The sequence below is a fragment of the Strix aluco genome, chromosome 19, assembly GCF_031877795.1.
Source record: "Strix aluco isolate bStrAlu1 chromosome 19, bStrAlu1.hap1, whole genome shotgun sequence".
Classification (NCBI taxonomy): domain Eukaryota; kingdom Metazoa; phylum Chordata; class Aves; order Strigiformes; family Strigidae; genus Strix; species Strix aluco.
Genome location: NC_133949.1, coordinates 3054415 through 3074727, shown reverse-complemented (window position 1 = coordinate 3074727; position 20313 = coordinate 3054415). Strand labels below are relative to the sequence as shown.

At 47.2% G+C, this 20313-nt stretch overlaps 1 protein-coding gene across 2 annotated transcripts; it reads right to left on the bottom strand.

Annotated features, from left to right (window-relative positions):
* Nucleotides 1-132: 132 nt before the first annotated feature.
* Nucleotides 133-8036, bottom strand: LOC141932107 (ankyrin repeat domain-containing protein 62-like). Of its 2 annotated transcripts, XM_074845161.1 has the most exons (9): nt 7964-8036; nt 5272-5432; nt 4747-4835; nt 4019-4510; nt 3169-3321; nt 2083-2259; nt 1498-1730; nt 752-858; nt 133-292 (listed from the first exon to the last, which is right to left on the bottom strand). In XM_074845161.1, the coding sequence occupies exons 4-9, from the start codon at nt 4340-4342 to the stop codon at nt 156-158; spliced, it is 1131 nt and encodes a 376-aa protein (XP_074701262.1). In that variant the 5' UTR covers nt 4343-4510; nt 4747-4835; nt 5272-5432; nt 7964-8036; the 3' UTR covers nt 133-155. The 2 variants fall into 2 exon arrangements, with proteins under 2 accessions (XP_074701262.1, XP_074701260.1); XM_074845159.1 differs by lacking the exon at nt 7964-8036 and having other exon boundaries at nt 5272-6556.
* Nucleotides 8037-20313: the final 12277 nt, after the last annotated feature.

Here is a 20313-nt window from a genome sequence, read left to right as displayed (position 1 = left end):
GGCTGGTGTGTGTACTACCCTCTCCTGGTTTTTCAAGTAGGTAGTGACGACATTACTAGGAGAAGTCCTAAAGCAATGAAGAGAGATTTCAGGTCCTCTCCAGAACGGGGTAGACAAAGAATTTTCACCAACTTTCCTGAGTGTTTTCTACCACTTTAATAACTCTCCTTCAACATGTCGCTATCGGGCGGTGCTGCCCCAGAAGGGATATCCCAGGCTTCGCCGACATTTGGCGGAAGAGCAGATGTCGGGGGACAATCCCCACCAGATCTGGTTTGACGTTCACTGGTGGCTGGGAGAGAAAAAGCAAGATCCAATGTTAGTTCTACAGCAGGGCGAGCCCACAAAGTCAATGGACAACTATCAACTGCGACAGGACGCTGTGAAGGTCTGGAGAGATTTAAGGCCACCAGAGGAAACCAGAAAGAATGAAAGGGACACACGCAACAGAAGAAATAAGATTTTCCATGTCTGACCATCAGGCAACTAGCTTTCTAAAGCCCGCAAAAGAATCTCCAGAGGAACCATTGTTATGAAATTCTTCTCTGGAGAGCCCGCTCCCTGTTTTGGGTTTCCACCTAACAAGACCTGCTTCATGCTCTGCGGGATAAGCAAGCAACTTCTCTCTCCTGGTTCCACGTGACCAGGAATTACATGGAAAAGGCTTCCGCTCTTTCAGTATCCCAGGCAAAACCCAACCGTAATCCCTAACCCACCTGAGCACTGAAGAATCACATCTGGAGCCGCTTACCTGAGCCCGATGGGTTTACGCTCGGTCCCCTGGTCTTGCTCACACTCCGCTTTCTGACTGCAGTGTCGCCGTTGCTCCTCCTGGCTTCTGCTAGCCTCTCATTAGCCCTGTGAGAAATGCAGGAGCGTGCAAGAACGGCTGTTGCTCATAGTGGCACCAAGTGGTTCCCCAGGTGTGACACTGCACTGTTGGGCTGAGGAACACAGGCTTCCGAGCCACCCACACGTGCTGCTGCTCGGGCTTCCAAGCAGTCTGTGTTAGGTCTTTGTCAGAGCTTTCCCAGAAGGTAGTAAGGACTCCGGGCTCTTTCCCTCCTCCCACGGTAAACACACACTGAAGGTGCACCGTTATAACGGACAGCAAATAGATTATTTTTGCCTCACAGGCTCCTCTTCTGTCCCCTCTGCCTTTTCCCATGTGTCTCTCCTCAGCTGGAGGGTAACACCAGAAGGGAAAGGGAGCTCCTCTTTTGCACCGCACGTGCAGGGAGAGGAGGTGGCTACAGAAAACTGTTGAAAGAAAACTAACTAGAACACCCTCCAGACAGGCCTGGTCAGCTTGGTTACTTCAGGGTCCGTCAAGAGCAACAAAACCAGGCCTCTGCCATGGGAGAGCCCACGGCGGGCTCTGGAGAAGTGCGCACATCATGCTGACCAGATCCAAGAAAGGGACGTGGGTTGGGAAAGCCGCGATGAAAAGGGTCCTATTGTGTTACGTGGGGAAAAAAAGAAAACGTTGGGACTTACTTATTTAATTTGTTTCTGAGAACTCTTGCAATGTCCTCCATCACCAAGAAACGCTTGTCGGAGCTCTTTAATTCTGCCTGTGCGCAGGCCAGGAGCAGGGCGGTCGACTCCTGCTTGTCCTTTGCTCTCTCCAGCTCGAGAGCCTGAGCTCTAATGATCTGCTCCAGCTCGTTCCTCCAAGAGGCGACAGCGGTGTTGATCTCTTCTACTCTGGCTTCAGCGGCTGCCTGTACCTACAAGAGAAGATGCAACTTCAAGAAACAGGAAGACAAAGACAATGCCCACCCCTCTCAACAAACCTGCTCTTTCCGCCACTTTTACAGAAAAGCTCTTAAACAGCCTAAACGCTGCCTGGACGAGGAGCAGCAAAACGGCTGCGTGTTTTTCACACGCACTGGTCCCACGACACACGACACACAGACTCTGGCGCAGCCTTTTGCAGCTCCCCGGCTTCCCTACGGGAAAGCCAAACCCACAGCACTAACAAAGAGAACCACGTGCCCAAGACAAAACACCTAAAAGTCGTGACCGCAACCACAGATGGACGCAACGCCGACCACAGATACAAATGGAACATGAACTGACCTCCAAGAGTAGACTCAGATATTGCTTCTCTTCCGGCGCTGTTGTGGTGTGACCCGCGCCAGGAGTCGCCAAGCGAGCTGACAGACTTGTCACCATCTGTCCCATCTCCTTATTTAGAGCTTCGAGCTTCAGAGATATTTGGGACTGCAGCTCCAGCTGTGCGGAGAGTTCGCACGCCTGTATGTGGGGAAAAACAATCTGCCTTGAGCAGAGGGGTCTCAAATCTCGGTGAAACTCCATCCAACGGATGCATCGAGATCATGGCTGTCAGTGCCCTGAGTTTGTATTTCAACCCAGGGAAAAGGCGCTTGGATTTCTGAAAGTAAGTGTGCCTTTCAAGCCCTTGCCAACAAGACTGCTCCAGCTTCCACCCATCCCTCCTTTCCAGAAAGGCTCCGTGGCAAAGGCGCTCCACTCCTCCTGCAGCATCATAGCACGTCCGTGCCTCTGGAGATGCTCTTTTGCATTTCACCGCGGTCGCTGCCTTTCATTTTGCTTCCACCACGGTGCCCCGTTCCTTCTCCCACGCACACCCCTGTGCTAATGGCTGGGGAGGACAGTGCGGGGGGAGGGACAAGAGCTTCAAGGCCTTACTTAGAGGCAGGGCGAAGCCTGGCTTATGAGACAACGGCAAACCAAGGTCACTTTCCTTGCCCCCAACCACCACTGCCAGGGAACTAGACACCATCTTTGTGCAGAGATCGACAGAGGGGAAACCTTGCAGGGAAAACAACCAAGGCCAGAGACATTCGGGGGCACGTGGCTTGTGGTTTCATCTCACGGCCACAACTTTTGGACAGTGTGGGAACAGAAGCGAGACTCGGAAGAGCACAGCTGCTTTGTTCTTCCCCACCCGGATGCTGCCCCCAAGCCACTGCTTTGCCCCTCAGCCTCGAAACAAGCCCCCTGAAGAGGCGGATCAGCTTTGCAAGGCGAGAGGGCAGGAGGAAGGAGCTAAAAGCACCCTCTAGTCTGACGCTCGTGACGTGCGCAGACAAATCTCTCCTGTATTTGTTCCCAGAATATTGTCTGCTGAAGGAAAAGAACAGCTTCAAAGACACGAACATGTTGACAGCCTTTGCATACCTTGGCCTTAGCCTTGTCCAGGTCCTCCTGCAAGCGGGAGTTCTCTGCCTTCAGGCGATTGCACTGGTGCGTCGAAGCGTTCAGTGCAGTTTCTGCTGTGTGCTGCTTTCTGACAGCATCAGCGAGCTCTCCTTGCAGCCGTGCCTCTGTTCTCTAGGGAAACAACGGCACAGGAGTACAAATTAAAAGAAGCCCAAGTCCGTATGTTGACTTTCAGTTACTAGTTCACAGGCCGAGATCACTTTTCTAAGTGCATCGCAAAGCAAAGCCATCGCATCCACGGGCAGAAGAGGGCATCTGCACAGCTGATGGTCTCCAGCCCCCCCTGGCTAGTGAAGACAACTACAGAAATGTCATCTCCTGGGGAAGATTTCTGTCTCCCAGCACATTCTCCTCGGAAGATGCCGACACTGTGCCTTTGTGGGGTTTGGCTTGTTCCTTAAGTTAATGCTAAAATCTAACGGGATGCCAACGCGGGAGCTGTCGTTGGACTGCAGCCCTTTCTCCAGCGACCCGAGCCAAGGCTTCCTAGAGCCAGCTCTGTGTATCATCCTTCCCGCCATTGTTCTGCTCCACAAACGAAACCCAACGCGGGCCTCAGCGTTTCTACGTACGTGTGTGTCTATAAACATCTCAAGGCTTGTCAGAACCTTCCGCGATTCCAACAAACCCAGCGCAAAACAGAACCAAGCTGAGCGAAGGACTCCCGCGCACGGACCGTACACCTGCTGACTTTTAGAAGCGCCAGACAGCCTTGGGAACTGCTCTCCTTTAAGTCAGTCTTGGTCAGCGCTCACCTCACCTCTTTTTCTACCTTGTCGGCCTCGCACGTAGAGGCACCACCACTCACCATTTGTTCCAGGCAGTTGTTGTTCTGCACGTCTCCCAGCTGCTGACGCAGCAAAAAGTTTTCACTTTGGAGCTGGGCCAGTTGTTGCTGCAGCTCTTCTGCCTTCTTGGTGGCATCTGCTCTCTTCTGATCTTTAAGAAGGCATACACCACACCAGTCCAGTGTCTGCCTCTTGGCCTTCTGTAATTCTCTTTCCGTCCAGTCTAAAGCCGATGTCTTTTCCAAGAGGGCACTTTTCAGTTGCTCCACTTCCTTTTCCAGCCCATCAGCTTTTCTTTCGGCTTTGCTCAGCTGCTGAGACAAGCTCTTGTTTCCTTCTCGCATCTCAGCGATGTTCTCATGGAGCTTTTCTTGCACTCGAAGGCATTGGTGACCTTCTCTCTGAAACACCTGCCCATCGACCCTTTCAGATGGCTCATGTCTCCCAGGGCTCAGGTGGGAAGGGGATGAATCTGACCCCACCGTCGGTATTTGGGCTCTGACATCTTCTGCCTGTTCAAAGTTGAAGAACACAAATGCACAGCACTTAGGAAATCAGCTCAAACCAGGAGGTAGCAGCAGCATTTCATACAACCAGGCGAGGACTGCCAGCAGCTTGACAGCAGATTATCAAAGAGTTTTCAATAACTCTGCCTTAGACATTTTTCATGGAAAAGTCTTGCTTTGCATTAGCATGGAACGTAATCCTAAAAGGAGGACTCGAATTGAAAATCTTTGGTTTGGCATACCTCCTGCCCAAAGCTCTTGCTCTCCTTGACGCCTTCTTCCTCTGATGGCGACGTACGGACGGCCGACTCCAAGTTGGCGGCAGGCTCATCTACATTAAAAACACATGTTTTTGAAACCAGAGTGAGCTAACGCAGCTCCTTGATGCCTACAGTGCTTTCCCAATCATCGTGCTTGCAGAGACAATCCTAGCACAGCCACACACCCCAAACCCAGGGGGACTTGTCAAAATGCAGATTCCAGACACGTCTCTTCTCCTGCGGGGGAATTCGTCTCCTCTAGCGCACACGCCTTTTCCGTGTGCCAGGGGGATGACGGGATGGCTCAAGGTGATCAGAAACGAGCCCCGAAGGAATGAGCGTCTCGGGAATTCTGCTTTCCAGGGACAAGGCCTGGCAGTGCATTTTTTCCTGGATCATCAGCCACACCACATCATCCTTTCCAAACGGCCCGTCTCCACGGCAAGCCGCCAGAAGGGCAGGCGACAGGCCTTCTCCCCATCCCTCCTCCACACCGGAGAGTCCTACCTGCTCTCCGCAGGGCGGGTGCACGCTGCCTCGCTGCAGCAGCTGCTGCCCCACGGGGAGCGCTGGATGCTGACACCCCTTTGCCTTGGCCTGGAGCAGCTTGTCCCTTGTTTTCCCGCTTGCTGGGGTCCACAGGCCGCGCGCTGCCACTGCGCCTGCGCCTGGAGAGACAAAGAGCAGAGCCAGTCGTAGGCACAGCTCACGGCAAGGAGAAGGGCCTGTTGTTGCCCGCCCTTTCCGTAGTGACCTCCCTCGAGGACGAACACCCACAGGCACAAAGCTAAGCCCCAGGGGAGGAAAAGAGCCCCGGAGCTTCCCAGGCAGCGCCCGCCTGCCTGCGCCCCGTTACCTGTCGGCCTTGTCCCGGCAGTGGGTGTCGCGCTCCTCCACCAGCGGCCGCGCTGGGGCCAAGTTGCCGGTGGTGGCTGCACGGTGCAGCTCGTCCCGGCCCTCCGGCTGGAGCTCATGGCCACCGCTGCTCCTGCAGGACTCGGGACCCTCCCCTGCCCCCCTGCTCCTGGCCCTCCTGCACAGCCACCGCCAGATCCTCTTCATGGCCCGGCGGGGATGGGCACTGAACCGCCTCCCCTTGCCTCTCCCTGGGGAGCGCTGCCAGGCAGGACTTAGTGGGCACTGCCGGGTGCCGGCTGCCAACAGAGGAGCCAACCCCAAGGAGTGGCAGGGCACGGGCAGCTGCCTGCGGGCTGAGCCACCACCAGCAGCGATGGCAGCACCGGCACCACCAGCACCAGCTCCACCAGTGCCACCAGCACCAGCCCACTGGCACAGCACTGGCAGCACCACCAGGTACTGTGTGTGCAGGGCCTGGGACAGAACCCCTTGTACTGGGGGCCGTGCGCTGACATCATAAATGGCTCATTGGGGGCTGGGAGGGGCCTGGGTGCTCAGAACCTCTCTGTGGGTACACAGGCCACGTTGCCAAGGGAACAGCCCCTGGGGCATTGTGTCCAGGGGCACAGGGTTGCCCAAGGCCACCTCTCCAAGGCTCCCACCTCCCTGCACACTCTGTGGACCCCTCTCCTCCTCTTGCCTGCAAGGCTTGCCTGCGTGGGAGACAGACGGGCTGGGCAGAGCAGGCTCTTGCCAGCAGGGCTCCCAGCAGAGAGAACAGTGTGTGGATGTGTGTTTGCACACGTGTCGGTGTGTCTTCCTTCTAACAGGCTGGAGGCACTCAGAGCAAATCCAGCACAGGGATTGGCTGACGTGGCTGTGGCCTATGGTCATCCCTGCTCTGGAAGGATGAGGAGTGATGCATAGGTGTCTCAGAAATCCTGGCTCTCTGCCCCATATAATAAAATATATTGATTTATATTACTGTATATATGGTTTGTTATCTAAATATATTTATATTATTACATGTATAATATTGACTTTTATACATGAATATTATTACATGTACAATATCAACTAGTCTATATAATTATTATATCTTTTTATACATATAAGATATCTATTTGCACTGTTACATGTGCTGGATTTTGTGATTTCTTGCTCAAAGTTCTCCTTATGGCTAGCTAAAACTAGTCCCCTCCTTTTATTTAACTTATGAGAGAGTTTTTATATTGTGTTCAAGTATTTGAATATATGTCTATCTGAGATTCTGCTAGGGAAACCAAGTAATTTGCACTGGGAGTTACAGTCCCTGTGCTGCAGGTTGCTGTTTTCCTGTCCAAGTTGGGTGGCTGTGGTGGTCCAAGACATGACATGGTCCCCTTCCCATGCGGGGGCCAGAAGAGCACTGGAGGAGCTCTGGGGTGGTGGGTCCCAGAGGACCTGCTCTGCAATCCACACAAGCCACCACACACTCGTCTGAGTAATAATGTATGTGCTCCTGGCAGAAAATTAGTTGGCGTTTCTGATGTAATAGTAACGTCGTCTGCTAGAGGTGGCTGGTCATTTGAAAAATCCAGTTCTGTTGAAAACATAAATTTTCCTTCAAAACGTAGTTTTGACTGGTCCTACACCCTACTAAGGGCGAATTCCATTTTTGGGACCAAGGGCAGCACAACTGCTATACCTAATTGCATCCTATTTAAGGCTGAGCCTCTCTAGGGTGGGATAGATTTCCTCCCTTGGAGGAATGGAATTGCCTCATCAAACAGACTTGTTCTGTGAAATCCTTTGGTGCTGGAGAAGCACAGGGAGGAACTGTGCTATGAACTATACCTGGGTTTCTATGCCCGATGTCCTGGAAGGGTCTGAAACTAAGAAATTGTCAGGCAAAGGAAATAAAAATATTATAAGCCACTTCGTATTGCCTCATTCACTGCAGAGTCAACATGGCCATCAGTCTAAGCTAGAACATCACTAGGACTTGACTGCAAGGGGAGAAGGGCTTGAACCATGAAGATCCTCCTAGCAGGGAAACCCCAAACCAGAGCTCTGAGATATTCACGTCACTGCGGATCTGCACGAGCAATCAGGCTTGCAAAAAAGGTCAACGTATCAGTGAGAGTCTCAGGCAAGTCCTGCAGCTACAGGCGGTGGGCTGAAACCCCCGCCCCATGAAGGTGGAATGAAGACAGTATGAAATAACACCAGTGGGGCTGTGCACTCACTTCTGCATGAGACCAGGGTAAGAAATAACCCTGGCCTGTTTTTAAGAGGAATTTCTCCCCTCACCCACATGAATCGCAGTGAGAGCTACACACTACGTAAGTCCAACAGTTACCTCTACTTAAAGACCATGTCATGACATCTGTCCTCCGTTGTGGCCACAACAGCTTATCAAAACTCCCTTCCAGTGTTTCATTGAAGAATCTGCTACAAGGGCAGGAGAATAAGAAGCCACCTGTGTTCAGAGGCTAATGCTTGCCACCCCTTCTTCCACCCGACCACACCAGTGCTGCTGCAGAATACAATACGGTTTGTCATTTCTTTAATCTTAACAAAAGGATGAGTACAGCTTTTCATTAAAGTATTGTCATCAGCAAATGAGGTCCTGGGGACTAGGAGGACAGAGAGATAACAATTTTAGACAACATGCTGAATCTCAGCTGGCGGTTTATCTATTTGCATGCCCCGATGAGCAGAGCAATGTGCTGGGAGGTGAAGTGCAGGCAGAGGAGGTGCAGGCAGAGCAGGCAGAGCCACGGCGCTCTGGTTTGATCACAGGGAGGCTCAGTGCAACTCCAGGGCTCTGGGGAGTAGCTCTTCAGCCTGCCTGTCACTGCATGAGAGGATGATTTATTCCAGATTTTTCAAAGTGGGGTCCTTTGATCTTTTAGGTAAAAGACAGTATTTGCTGAAAGAACGTCGTACATTGTGAGTGAAAAAAGAGAGTTTAAGCGAAAGGGCTAGGGGAACTATCTGCAGATCAGAGCATGATGTTTTAGGTCAAACAGCAAGTTTATCTTGTTGTAAAAGAGGTTTTTGTGTATCTTGTCAATAACCCTAGAAAATATATTTAATTTCCTCTGAAATGTATTTGTTCTCCTGCGTGCCTTATTCGGCTGCCGAACTAATGAATTCACCATTTCATTACAAGATGAAGATGACAGATTAGGGAGAGTTTGGGGAAAAAGTTAACAGTGGGACTTGGAAATTAGCCTGGCTGGATCAAAAATCAGCAGTTCTGAAATATGAGCCCCTTGTTTGAAGATTTCACCTCCACCAGTAGCTGTAGTGTGGTGCTGCTCCCCAAAGGCTGCTGAGCCATGGGTCTGTCACGGGTGGCACCTGCACCTACCAGCAATGGCCCATAACTCATCATAGCAGCAGTGGTGTGAGAGGAAGAAAAACTCAATTACTTGTATAAATTTTACTGTAAGAGATGAAACTTTGAAGGAGCAGTGAGGCTAAGGAGCGAGGTCTGTGGGAACTAAGTCTGATCGTGGCAGGAGCTGGAATTGCAGCAGAAATGACTCAGTTCATGACTCAATTTGGGCTTGGAAATAAAAGAATAAAACAAGAGCATTTTTGGGTTTAGTTTATGACACACAAGAGCAGCCATTATGGGTAGGACCAAAGGTATAGGTAACCCAGGTTTCTATCTGCAAAGCGGTTAATGCGGACACCAAGAGACGTGTATAAGAACAGGGTGAGTACTTTGTTATTTCCCCAAGCATTTCCAGCTTGCAGTTGCCTACTGATGTTTTTGTACTTAATAGCCCTTCATGGATTCATTCCCCATTCATCTGCCCACTTGCCTTCGAAACCCACAATATTCTGTGGCAAAATTTCAGGGGGCAAAACCAGTTAATTCTCGGTCTTATTATAAATAGCCATTTCCTGTGTATGAATCAGCACCTCCTCCAGCCCTCAGCCACTCTCCAAGCTTCACAAACGTTAAAGCTGACTGTCAGCATTTGCCTGGTGCAAAAAACCCTCTTCATTTCAGATTAAATTGTGCGATTATTTTTACTCTTCAAACATCTAAGTCCATTTTGAAATGAAAACACTGGTTTTTTAAGCAGTCAAAATGTTCCAGTTTGAAAATGTCAGGGTAAAAGCTCTGTTTTTTAAAATTTATTCCTATTTTTTGGCCAAAATCACTTACAAAAGTTGACCCAGAAGGTTTTATCCTCCCTGAATCTGTGTAATTCCATGGGCTTGTTACAAGCAGAGAAAGCCTTTCCCTGCCAAGGGGCATGTGTTCCTAGAACCGCCTCCAAATATCCCACTCATCGCAGCTCTCCTGCCAAGTGGTTGCTTTTATGTATTTACTTTGCTCATGAAACCTCCTCTAGCCTTGTTCTTCTCTCTACCCATCATTCACACCAGACAGCCCATTGCTAGGCATTTGCTCAGCTGTGACCATTTCTCTCACAAAAATTGGAGGCCTTATTTATGATTTTGCTAACTGCCATGATTGCTGTTTTCTCTCAGCCTCTCCAGAGTGAACCCTTTCTCTCCAATTTGGTTTGCTTCACTGACCTGCTGCTGCTACCGGCTCTCCATCATCCCTGCTGCCCGGGACCCAGCCAAGGTGCAGTTCAGTTGTGGTGTCGGAAGCCGTTTAACAGCATTTAATTTAGATATTCATATTAAAGCAGTTAGTTTCCCTATAGTTTAGCCGTTCCCTCTGTGAGAGACTGAAATGTCCTATGAGTGTGTCAAAGCTTGCTTGTGTCTGTGCAAACCTCCAAGAGAAGCTGCTGCGGCCTGTGAATCGGTCTGGGGGATGTCGCCCACAGAAGCTGGGGTTTACTGAAGGCTGCACCCCCCTATTCTTGCGGTTGCATTGTCCGGACTCTTTAGACAAGCCTCAAAGGGGCAGAGGTGTGCTGAGCTGGCCCCATCCTGTAGCCCTTTGTGGCTCTATTGTGTAGGCCAGACCCCGTGCCTGCATGGCTAATGAACTGACAAGAGGCAAACGTTCCTGCCCTGAAGCCAGGTGCAACAAAACCTGTGGGACCAGAGAAAAAAAAAACTAAAGGTGAGCAGATGTGCTAATCAGTGGATACGATGGACTTAAAAAGGCAGCAGAAAATTTTCTCAGTGTGCATCTACCATCGAAGCCAGATCCGTGTGCGCCCACCACCGAAGAACTGACGACTGAGGACCAACGGGACGTCGCTGGATCCATGGGGGTGACTATTCTTGCAGCCCTATCCCGCATCCTTGCTTTATTTCTGCCTTTTCCTTCCATCCTGTCCTATCGTACCCCTGTTCACTTCTTTAATAATAAAAACCTGTTTTGGGTATACGGCATTTGGCCTCGTTTGTGTCTTAATCTCGCTCTTGGGCTCGTATGGAAACCTCCCCCGACATTGGATCGGGACACCCTCTCAGCAGCCTTCTCTGATGCAAATAATCTCTAAATGCCTCCTTAGCCCCGCTTTGCCTTATCTGCTGCATGCCTTCAGTGTGCTGTAAATGACACAGCCCGCCTGATCATGAAAGCTGACATTTTCAAACCTGATTTTTAAATTGTAGAATACATGGCACGTGTCTTGCCAAAATCAGATGAAATCAAGTTAGTATCTAAATGTTAAAATTACCATTTACATTTATATCAGAAATTAAAGCAAGAGGCTGCAGACTACATGCTTTGCAAGGATGCTGGTAAAAAAGCCACAGCCATCCTCGCCCAAAAACTCATGCACACACTGGTCCTGTAAAGACATTATTTAAATGCTGTTTGCTTGGCATCTTAGCAAATTTGCAATATTAAAAGTGACATTAACATCACAGGAGTGAAAGGTTTCAAGTCACTACTAACAGAACAGAAGTGAATACATCTCCATGCAAGCACTTCACCTTCCTTTATTCTGTTAAGGAAGTAAGGGTATCCGTAAAACAACAAAGGCAATGCCAGTAACTCAGCATAACGGTGCTGTTTCAACTCGAAATTCAGCATCTTCATGCTGGGGGGGAGAATATGAATTCTTGCTTTGGTTTGATGTTAGGGCTTTGTTCTCATGTTAAGCTTTGGTCTAGTGTGGCCCCCTCAGAAAATACATACACAAGTCTAGATAACATAGATGCCTGTGTGCTATTTCCAGAAGAGACGCAAACCCTTAGGGACAGACATGCAAAAATATCAAGGCACTTAACTCTTATGCAGAATAGGGGACAACATATATAACTGTACAGCGTAATAACTATAAATCTCTCTTCAGTAGCTGTAAAGGGACCCTCCACAAATCGCTAAGAAAAGACATTTAAATTCCAGATGATTGAAATAAGGTAAAATGAAGCCCCATACCAAGTGCCTGAATTCTGACTAAATCGTTTCTTGTTTAGTTGTCTATGTGAGGTCAGATGCCTGCATACCCCTGCATCTGCCAGCCACATCTGGAAAGGAAATTGGGACTCTAGGATGCAGATTAGCACTTGCAGACTTTGAGATGATGACTAGAGCCCATCTGCTTCTTTGAGCATCAAAATACCTTGAAATATCTGCAGCATATTTGGTTACTTCTAGACAGGGAACTTTAACAGGCAATTTAAGTCAATCTGTCATACTTTGCACCAAAGGGATGAGTCAGAGACAATGTCCCAGCTTAGGCAGCTGCAATTTGGAGCTGAGAGCAGGTAACTTCTTAAATGGCTCCAAATGTATTGCAAGCACTCATCGGACTATGCCTTGCTCTCACACCAAGCTTAGGTCAAATCCACCAGATGGATTCAAAAATTTTGTCAATAATTGGTGTGCCCAGAATTGGGCAAGCAATAATCGGTGCGGGTGTGAACAGCCTTATTTTTTAAAGAAGCTTTACATTGAAGTAGGCAACCAGATCACCAAACTTTAGTTAGTATGGATTAAAAACTGAGTAGTGCTTATTGGCCCAAGTGCAGGTCCATGTTAGCCTGAGAACCTGCAACTTCTGCATCAGAGCTGACTCACACCTGGAATAAGCACAGGCAGAACTTTTTTAACTCCCCCCCCCCCCCCCCCCCCAATCACATAGACCTATTATAAGGCTGTAAGAAAACGAAGCAGTTTAAAGTGATGGGAAGAAGTAGGGGCTCTCTCTGCTTTCTTTAAGGTCACCTCTTGTCTGAGCCCAAGACAGCTTCTGGGGATGGCTGGAGGTGGTCCTACCAACTCATGAAGCATGAGGAACATCTGAGCATCACCGATTGTCTGGTATGGTAGAAGAAATCATGTGCAAAAGATAAGTTTCTGTTACTGAAGTATGTTAATTAGCAGTGGATGAACCTCAAACAGTTCAGAGATCTGGTTGGCATAACCATGTCCTAAGGCAAGGTGCTAATTTTCTGAAATGGAGCTTCTGAGATCCATCAAATACTCTGGAAAGCTCATAAAACTGGATTTTCTGAGGGATTTGTACTTTCTGCTTCTATCCAGAGTGTCCTTGCCATAAGAAGACCTTTTCTCAGCAGGTCCAAGCCAAAAAGAAAATTAAAGATATGCAGAAGAATGTGGGTTACCAAGGCAGAAAGCTAGGCAAGCTATTTCTTACTACTAAAAGTTTCTGGGCTGAAAGTTGGTTTGAATTTGGGGCCAAAAGGTTCAGGTTACAGTGTGCTTTGTCCCTTCTCAATATGAGGTGCTCTGGAAGTATTATAATGACTTGAAAGAACTCAAGAGCTGTTGACCTTCTTTGATAACCTAACATACCAGCTTTCCATTTGAGAGTGGCTCTTCGATTGAGGTTTTCACTTTTTTATTATTATTATTTTTTTACAGATGTCAGGTCAGCTACTCTTCTTTGTGACTGTAGCGAATAAAGGATGATGGCAGATCCTGCACTTCCCAGCTAAGTGCTTGTGATCAGTGGTCAACACTGTGGTGATGAATGCGTTTCCATTGCATCCCTCATCCCATGCGTTTTCAAGGCTGGTTAGAAGTTGGAAGGCAAGACGACAGAATGCTGCTATCCGACAGAATTCAATTTCCTGAAAAAAATAAATCATACTTTTTTCCTTGTGACCTAAATGGAAAACATATTGTTCTGAAAATGCTGTTCAAACAGAATTACCAAAACCTTTTATCAACAAAGAGACCGTCATATATCAGACATCTGGTGTGGATGTCAATTATAATAATTAATTAGACATCTCCCCAGATGCCTGACACTACATTCTGTCAGCAGATTGTTTGACTTCAGTCAAAACTGCTGCTGCATTATGCATGAAACTCATGGAGTAGTTGAGTTGAGGAGCTCAGCTACAAATCACAGCTAAACACACCAAAGGCCTCCCGGTTCTGATGCTTTTTACCACTTTTGAAGGCTGCCAAGTGAAGGTCATATACATTGATTTCTTTTCCTCCCTTAACAACATTTTCAAATGGTTTACATTTTTTCATGCAGAAACTGAAACAAAAAGGACGAGTGTGGAAGAATAATATATATTTAAAAAACCGTAATGACAGATGCTGTATCCTTGTGTGGGCGAGAAGAAAGCTGCTCTCTTATGCAATCACCAACCTGAAGTGCAACCACAATGGAGCATCTTCAGCCCTGCTGTGACCGTACCAGCAACACTCTCCAGCAATGATCCTCAAAGACTACGGAAGAACACAAGAAGACAGCCTTGCTTCATCTTCTTTTCGTTTTTTTCGTCTTTTTTTTTTTTTTTTTTAATGAAATTGAAAATAAATTAATTCCTGGAACATTTAATTCATTCAAAACAAACAAATCATTTTTTGTTTTTATTTTTTCAAAAATGCTTTCACATTTCCCAGGCAAAACAATTCAATTAGTTCTACTTGATTTAGGAAGTCACTCCAGTCAACCTCCATATTTATTTTTTTTTCAGTGAAGAATATTTAAGCAAATCTATTACCAACTTTATCAGTATTAGCAAGGATAGAAAATACTTTATGTTTCAGACTAAGAACTAATAACTGTCAAGTACATGGGCCCCAGTGTTGCAATTTGATCTTATTCTCTTTGATGGGAATTGCCTCATATTCAACGTGTGCACACTGATAGGAGCCTTGGTTTGGAAATACTTTGTAACAGGGACAGAATGGAATTCTGGTTTAAATCCCTGGGTTTTTCCTGTTTTCTCTGGGGCAAACATTTCTGCCTATCTTTTATTTGTTCTATAAAGTATTTAGCACATGCTCGAACAGCATGAAACGATAAATGAATATGTAACTACCGTGCACGTGCCTCTCTGGAGCTGGCAAGTTTCTTTGATTTGAAAGATTAACCAGTGAAAAATGGAATTACAAACAGTATATGCATTTTTAGAAGAAAAACTATTTGTAGTAATCCATGTGTTTCAATATTTCCTAAAAGCATCTGGGTTAGTTTCAGTTTCAGTACAAACAAAAAAAAAACAGATTTAGATTGAACGGGATTTGCATTGAAATAAAACAAAGATTTTTTGAAGTTTTTATTTCCTTTCTCTATTTTTCCTTTCTCTTTACCAGTAGAGTATTGGACTAAATGAGAAGTGAAGCAAAAAGTAATTTTTTTAATTCAAATGCTTAAGCCTTGAGTGGTATAAAAAGGAAAAATGAGAATGAAATTATAACTATATTGTTCACATCTACATTTCTGAGAAAAATACTGATTAATTTTTAACTTCTAATTACAGCTAATGACACATCGTAACCAGGAGTGAGATGTGAGGTCTTATTAAATCCGAAGATGCATATACGGAGAATGAAAAAGTCAGTGTGTTGTCACCAGCAGTAGGAAACCCCGTTCAAGGAGTGTGGGGCAGGTAATAACTACTAATGTGTAATAAAAAAGGATCAGTCCCAGTGAGCAGAATATGAACAAATTGTAGGAGCCAGCCTGAGAAGCCGTCTGGACCTCGAACTATGCGCTACTTACCAACATCTGAAGTAGGTTTGGGAGGACTTTGAGCAACCTGGGCTAGTGGAAGGTGTCCCTGCCCATGGCTGGTGCATTGGGACTGGAAGATCTTTAAGGTCCCCAAACCGGTCTATGATTCTGTGACTTCTTTTGGTCAATTCCCTCCCCAAATTCATGTTTGCCATTTGCAGAACAAACATGATGCAGCTGAAAGATTTTTCATGTAAGGTTCATCTCCACAGGGGGTGCTGAGAAATTTAATCCACTATTTAATAATTGCAACTAATTAAGGTTGGGGATTTCAAGTGGATTAGCTGAACTGCATTAAATCATTGTGTAAACACTCATATTTAGGAGCAGAGCAGCCCAAATTTAGCTCGCTTGTCCTTGGGCTGGCTGATATGCAGAGAATGGGAAGGGGTGAACAAGTAATACATTTCTTTTCCATGTGGCTATTTCTGATGTGTTTTAGAGTAACTTTCTGCTGCTTACTCTACTGTGAAAGCACAAAATTTGGCCTTACTGTGGAGAGTCCCTACAGAGCAGCTAGTGTCCTAGAAATTCATGCTGTTTGCTGCAATTTCACTGGGAAGAGAAAACCTCTGGAACTGGAGTGTGCTGCAGCGATTTATTCCACTTCAGCTCGGAATAAAAGGGTTGATACAGAAGAGTTTAAAAGAGTTTAAAACTGTTTAACTCGTGTATTTGGCATATAACGTAGATTTGTTTTCCTGAATGTCTTCATCTGGAGTTTCTGGGGATTCTGGCTGTGCACTGTGCTCTTTTTGGCTGGGATAGCGTTAATCTCCATCGTAGCTAGTATGGGGCTGAGTTTTGGATGTGTGCTGAGAACGGTGTTGATAGCACAGGGATGTTTTCGTTATCCCTTAGCAGGGCTTACACAGAGCCAAGGCCTTTCCTGCCTCTCACCCCACCCCACCAGCGAGGGGCTGGGGGTGCACAAGGAGTCGGGAGGGGACACAGCCGGGACAGCTGACCCTGACTGACCCCAGGGATGTCCCAGCCCACATGGCCTCATGCTCAGCACATAAAGCTGGGGGACGAAGAAAGAAGGGGGAGATGTTCGGAACGATGGCGTTTGTCTTCCCAAGTCACTGTTACGTGTGATGGAGCCCGGCTGTCCTGGAGATGGCTGAGCACCTGCCTGCAATGGGAAGTAATGATCAAATTCCCTCTTTTGCTTTGCTTGCACGTGGCTTTTGCTTTACCTATTAAACTGTCTTTATATAAACCCATGAGTTTTCTCACTTTCACTCTTCCCGTTCTCTCTCCCATCCCACTGGAGGGGAGTGAGCAAGCGGCTGTGTGGGGCTTAGTTGCTGGCTGGGGTTAAACCACGACAGCGGCACAAGGTACTAACCTCAATGGGTAGCGGTCCTGGTCTAATATTTCTCTTTCCTTCTGAAAAACGGAGCATGTAGTGTAGTGTAGAGCAGAATTACTTGTTCAAGGATCAAAAGGATCATCTCTATTTGGACAAATGATGCAGAAATCAAAGAAATATGTCATAAGAAGGGAACAGTTAAGAGAAGACCTCTGAAGAATTTCCAGGTGTCTGGAGGATGTAGATGTTTGTGCTTATTTATACACCATGGCTGTATGCCTGTGCATTGACGGACAGAGGCTAAGCAAAGCTTTGCAAAGTCCCATGATTTTGGGCTACATTTCTTCAGCAAAGTCTTGAGGACAGGAGAGTTTTAAAGGAAGTTACAAACTTGAAATTTTAGACAATTTTTTTTTTAGCATGTTCCAAGATATTTCCATAAAAACCAGAAGCCCCTGTGACTCCCTACTCTCCCTCACTTCTCATGGGAAATGACTCAGAATTATCTCTCTTAGCCTGTCAGGAGAAAGCAGCTTATGAAATGTCAAACATTCATATGGTGAGAAGGAGACTGTAACTGAGAACCCCACAAGTGCCTTGACTGGACATGGAAGGAGCTTCATAACCCCTCGATGTCTGGGGACCCCCTTCCTAATCTCTTCATTTATATACAGTAGCAAACTGATGAGCATCTTTAGAGGAACCAAAGCACCAAACCTAAGTCTGTACAGATAATCTGAGCAATAATAAATGAACCTCGTCCTCCCAGTGCTCATGCACAGCCTTGCAGTGCCTTACTGCTCCCAGTGCTCTGCACCCAGGTCCCACAGGACAACCCCTCATCAGGCGTGGGGTTTGTTTCACCCCCATTGTCAACAGCACAAATGTCTCCATCTGAGGTGGTCACTCTGGGCTGCTGTCCCAGTGCAGAGAGGCAGGTACATCCCCAAACCCAGTTTAGCAGGCTGTCTTCATAGGAGAGTGAGATTAACCAGGAGGAGTCCAGATGAACGGTGCACACTTCTGAAACCTTTCCTTACAAGGGAGCTCTTCAGAGATGCAGGGGAGTCCTGCACTGTGCGTTACTCCTCTGCAAGGACCATAAAACCAGCCCTTTGTGTTTGTCATATAAAGAGCAGTAGGACAGCTCAGGGCCTGGCTGAGCTCCTGGAACAAATAACTGTGGTGCTGGCAAGGGGCAGTGTCTCCTCTGGAAGCTCCTCTGCAGAAAAACGGGTTGGGAGATTTGACAGACCTGCAGGGAATGGTGTGTAGCATTCTCAAAAGCACCCCAGGGACTTCAAAGTATACTCTGCTGCAGGAATGCAATTCTCTGTCCTTAGCCTAATGATTAGACACCTCCTAAAATAGGACAGCCTTGAATGCCTCCTGTGCACATCCAGTGTCTATCGCTCTGCAGGAAGAGCTGGGCATCTTGATTTTGCAAGGCTAGGTCACCAGGGTGCTTCTGTGCAGGCAAGATGTAGGCAGACACCTTAGGGAAAGTTTGGTGCCTGAGCAATCCAGGTGCCCAATGATGAGACAAATCAAAATCCAGAACTTGGCCTTGTTTGAAAATCCTAGGACTTAAGGCTGTGAAATTTTTGTAAGACACTTCATAAACAGGTAGAACAGGGAGGGGGAAGACCTTAAACTGTTTCCTTAGAGCTCATCCCTTTAGTGCAGCTTCCCCATCCATCATGTCTCTACAGGTTCCTTCTCCTCCCCATCTGCATTTTCACAGCAGGTCCTAACACAAATGGCAATGAGATCTGTTGATGCCACTGCTCCCCTAATCCAGTACAGCTTCCTAAATAACTCCTCTGTGCTACCACTAATACCATCAACCAGACTTCAGTGGGAAACTGCTGACAGAACACCAGCCACAGCCAGTGAAATGTTTCATTAATTATCATAATTGCTATCAATAGCAGATGTCAGACCTAATGAATGAGGAAAGCCATTGCCAAGAAGAGATGCAAGGGGGTAGTCCTCCAGCCCCTGAGTGTCGACCTCCCAGAGGTGTCTTCCTGTGGATGTGAATGTCTGCCCAACCCATGATCAGTAGGTGAGGGTAGGTGTCTTCGAGAGATGGGACCAGGGGAAATGACAGTGATTCCCATCCTCCAGGAGTCAAGAAAGGATCTGCTTGGTGGAAGACATTTGAATACCTGGTGGGTTTTACTTTCTGAATTTTTCATCCCTGGGGGAATCGGTTCTGCTTTCAGGAGTGAGCAAGCAGCACCATTATCAGGCCTCTGAACCGTGGAGAACACACAGAAACACATTAGACAGCAGCACTAACATGCAGCATGGGGATGGGAGGAGGCAGCACACAGCCTTCATCATGGCCAGGACCATCACCAGCACGGCCCAGGCTGTGCTTCATCACACAAGGACCTCCTCCGATGGAGGGAGGAAGGGGAAGGGATGTGAGCAGTGGTGAGGACTTGTGTTGACAAGGTTTTCCTCATGATTGTGAAACACTCTGCAGTAACAAATTAGCAGCTGAGCTCCCCTGCTTAACGACAACACAGGTCTGCACACACTCACCGCCAAAGAGATGTCTGTTCCTAAAATGGGGAGAAAAAGATTTGATAGAAAGTTTTCAGCCACTTGAGCAATATACAGCAGAGGGAAAAATATGTGCCTCAGCAGATTCCTTTTTTCTGAGCAAAAAAATAATGTGATAAAGAAAGCACTAGAAATGTTTTGGGCAAGCTTTGCATGATGCTGTATCTTTCTTTGGGCCAAATGATTTGATAACAAATACTCCCTTGCTTTGTTCAGTTATTCTGGTTTTGCTCATGGGATAAAAGTCTCTCCTGAACATCCCTCGAAGTTCTCACTTCTGCAGAAAGCATACACGGTAACCCTTGAATGAGCAGGAGAGCTACGCACTGAAAATGTCATTAACAAAATAAATTCTCATCTAAAATCTTATCAGAGCTACAACAACCAGGGCACTCGATCTTGTATCTCCGGCAGCTCTAAAGTCTTTCATTACCGGGCTCACTGCACCAGAGAGGCTACAAGCCTGTACATCTGAATATAGATGATGTACAATTTACGGGTCCGTGGCCTTCTCACTGAACCCAAGTTACTGGCCCGTGATAGGGTTTGCCAATCTTGCTGTTTCAGGCAGGAACAAACATTTTATATGCTGTCAATTTAGCAAATCTATTCCCCTGATTCCCCCCTCCCCCCTTTCCCTGCCTGTGTTCATTAATCATCCCCTACTGTCTCCCCATCAGAAATGTGTTAATTTTTATAGGGCTTGCTCAGCAAGTCTTAAACGGCAGCGTGTTCCCCAGGCAGTGGAATGTGGCGACCTTGCTGAACTGCTGAGCTGATGGAGATTTTGTCCGAGGACATGAGGTTAGGGACGATTGTTGCTTCTGTAGGCTTGAATAAGTACAGAATACCTTCACTGAGCAGAAGGCAATGGAGGCGTCAGGTGGACAGTAGCACTTTGGGTCTTTCTTAGCTCAG

Coding starts and splice junctions, on each gene's coding strand:
- LOC141932107 (XM_074845161.1), bottom strand. CDS start 4,342: ATGCGAGAAGGAAACAAGAGCTTGTCTCAGCAGCTGAGCAAAGCCGAA. Junction 3,322..4,018: donor ACAACTGCCTGGAACAAATG/GTGAGTGGTGGT, acceptor TTGTTTCCCTAG/AGAACAGAGGCACGGCTGCA. Junction 293..751: donor CGTAAACCCATCGGGCTCAG/GTAAGCGGCTCC, acceptor TTTCTCTCCCAG/CCACCAGTGAACGTCAAACC.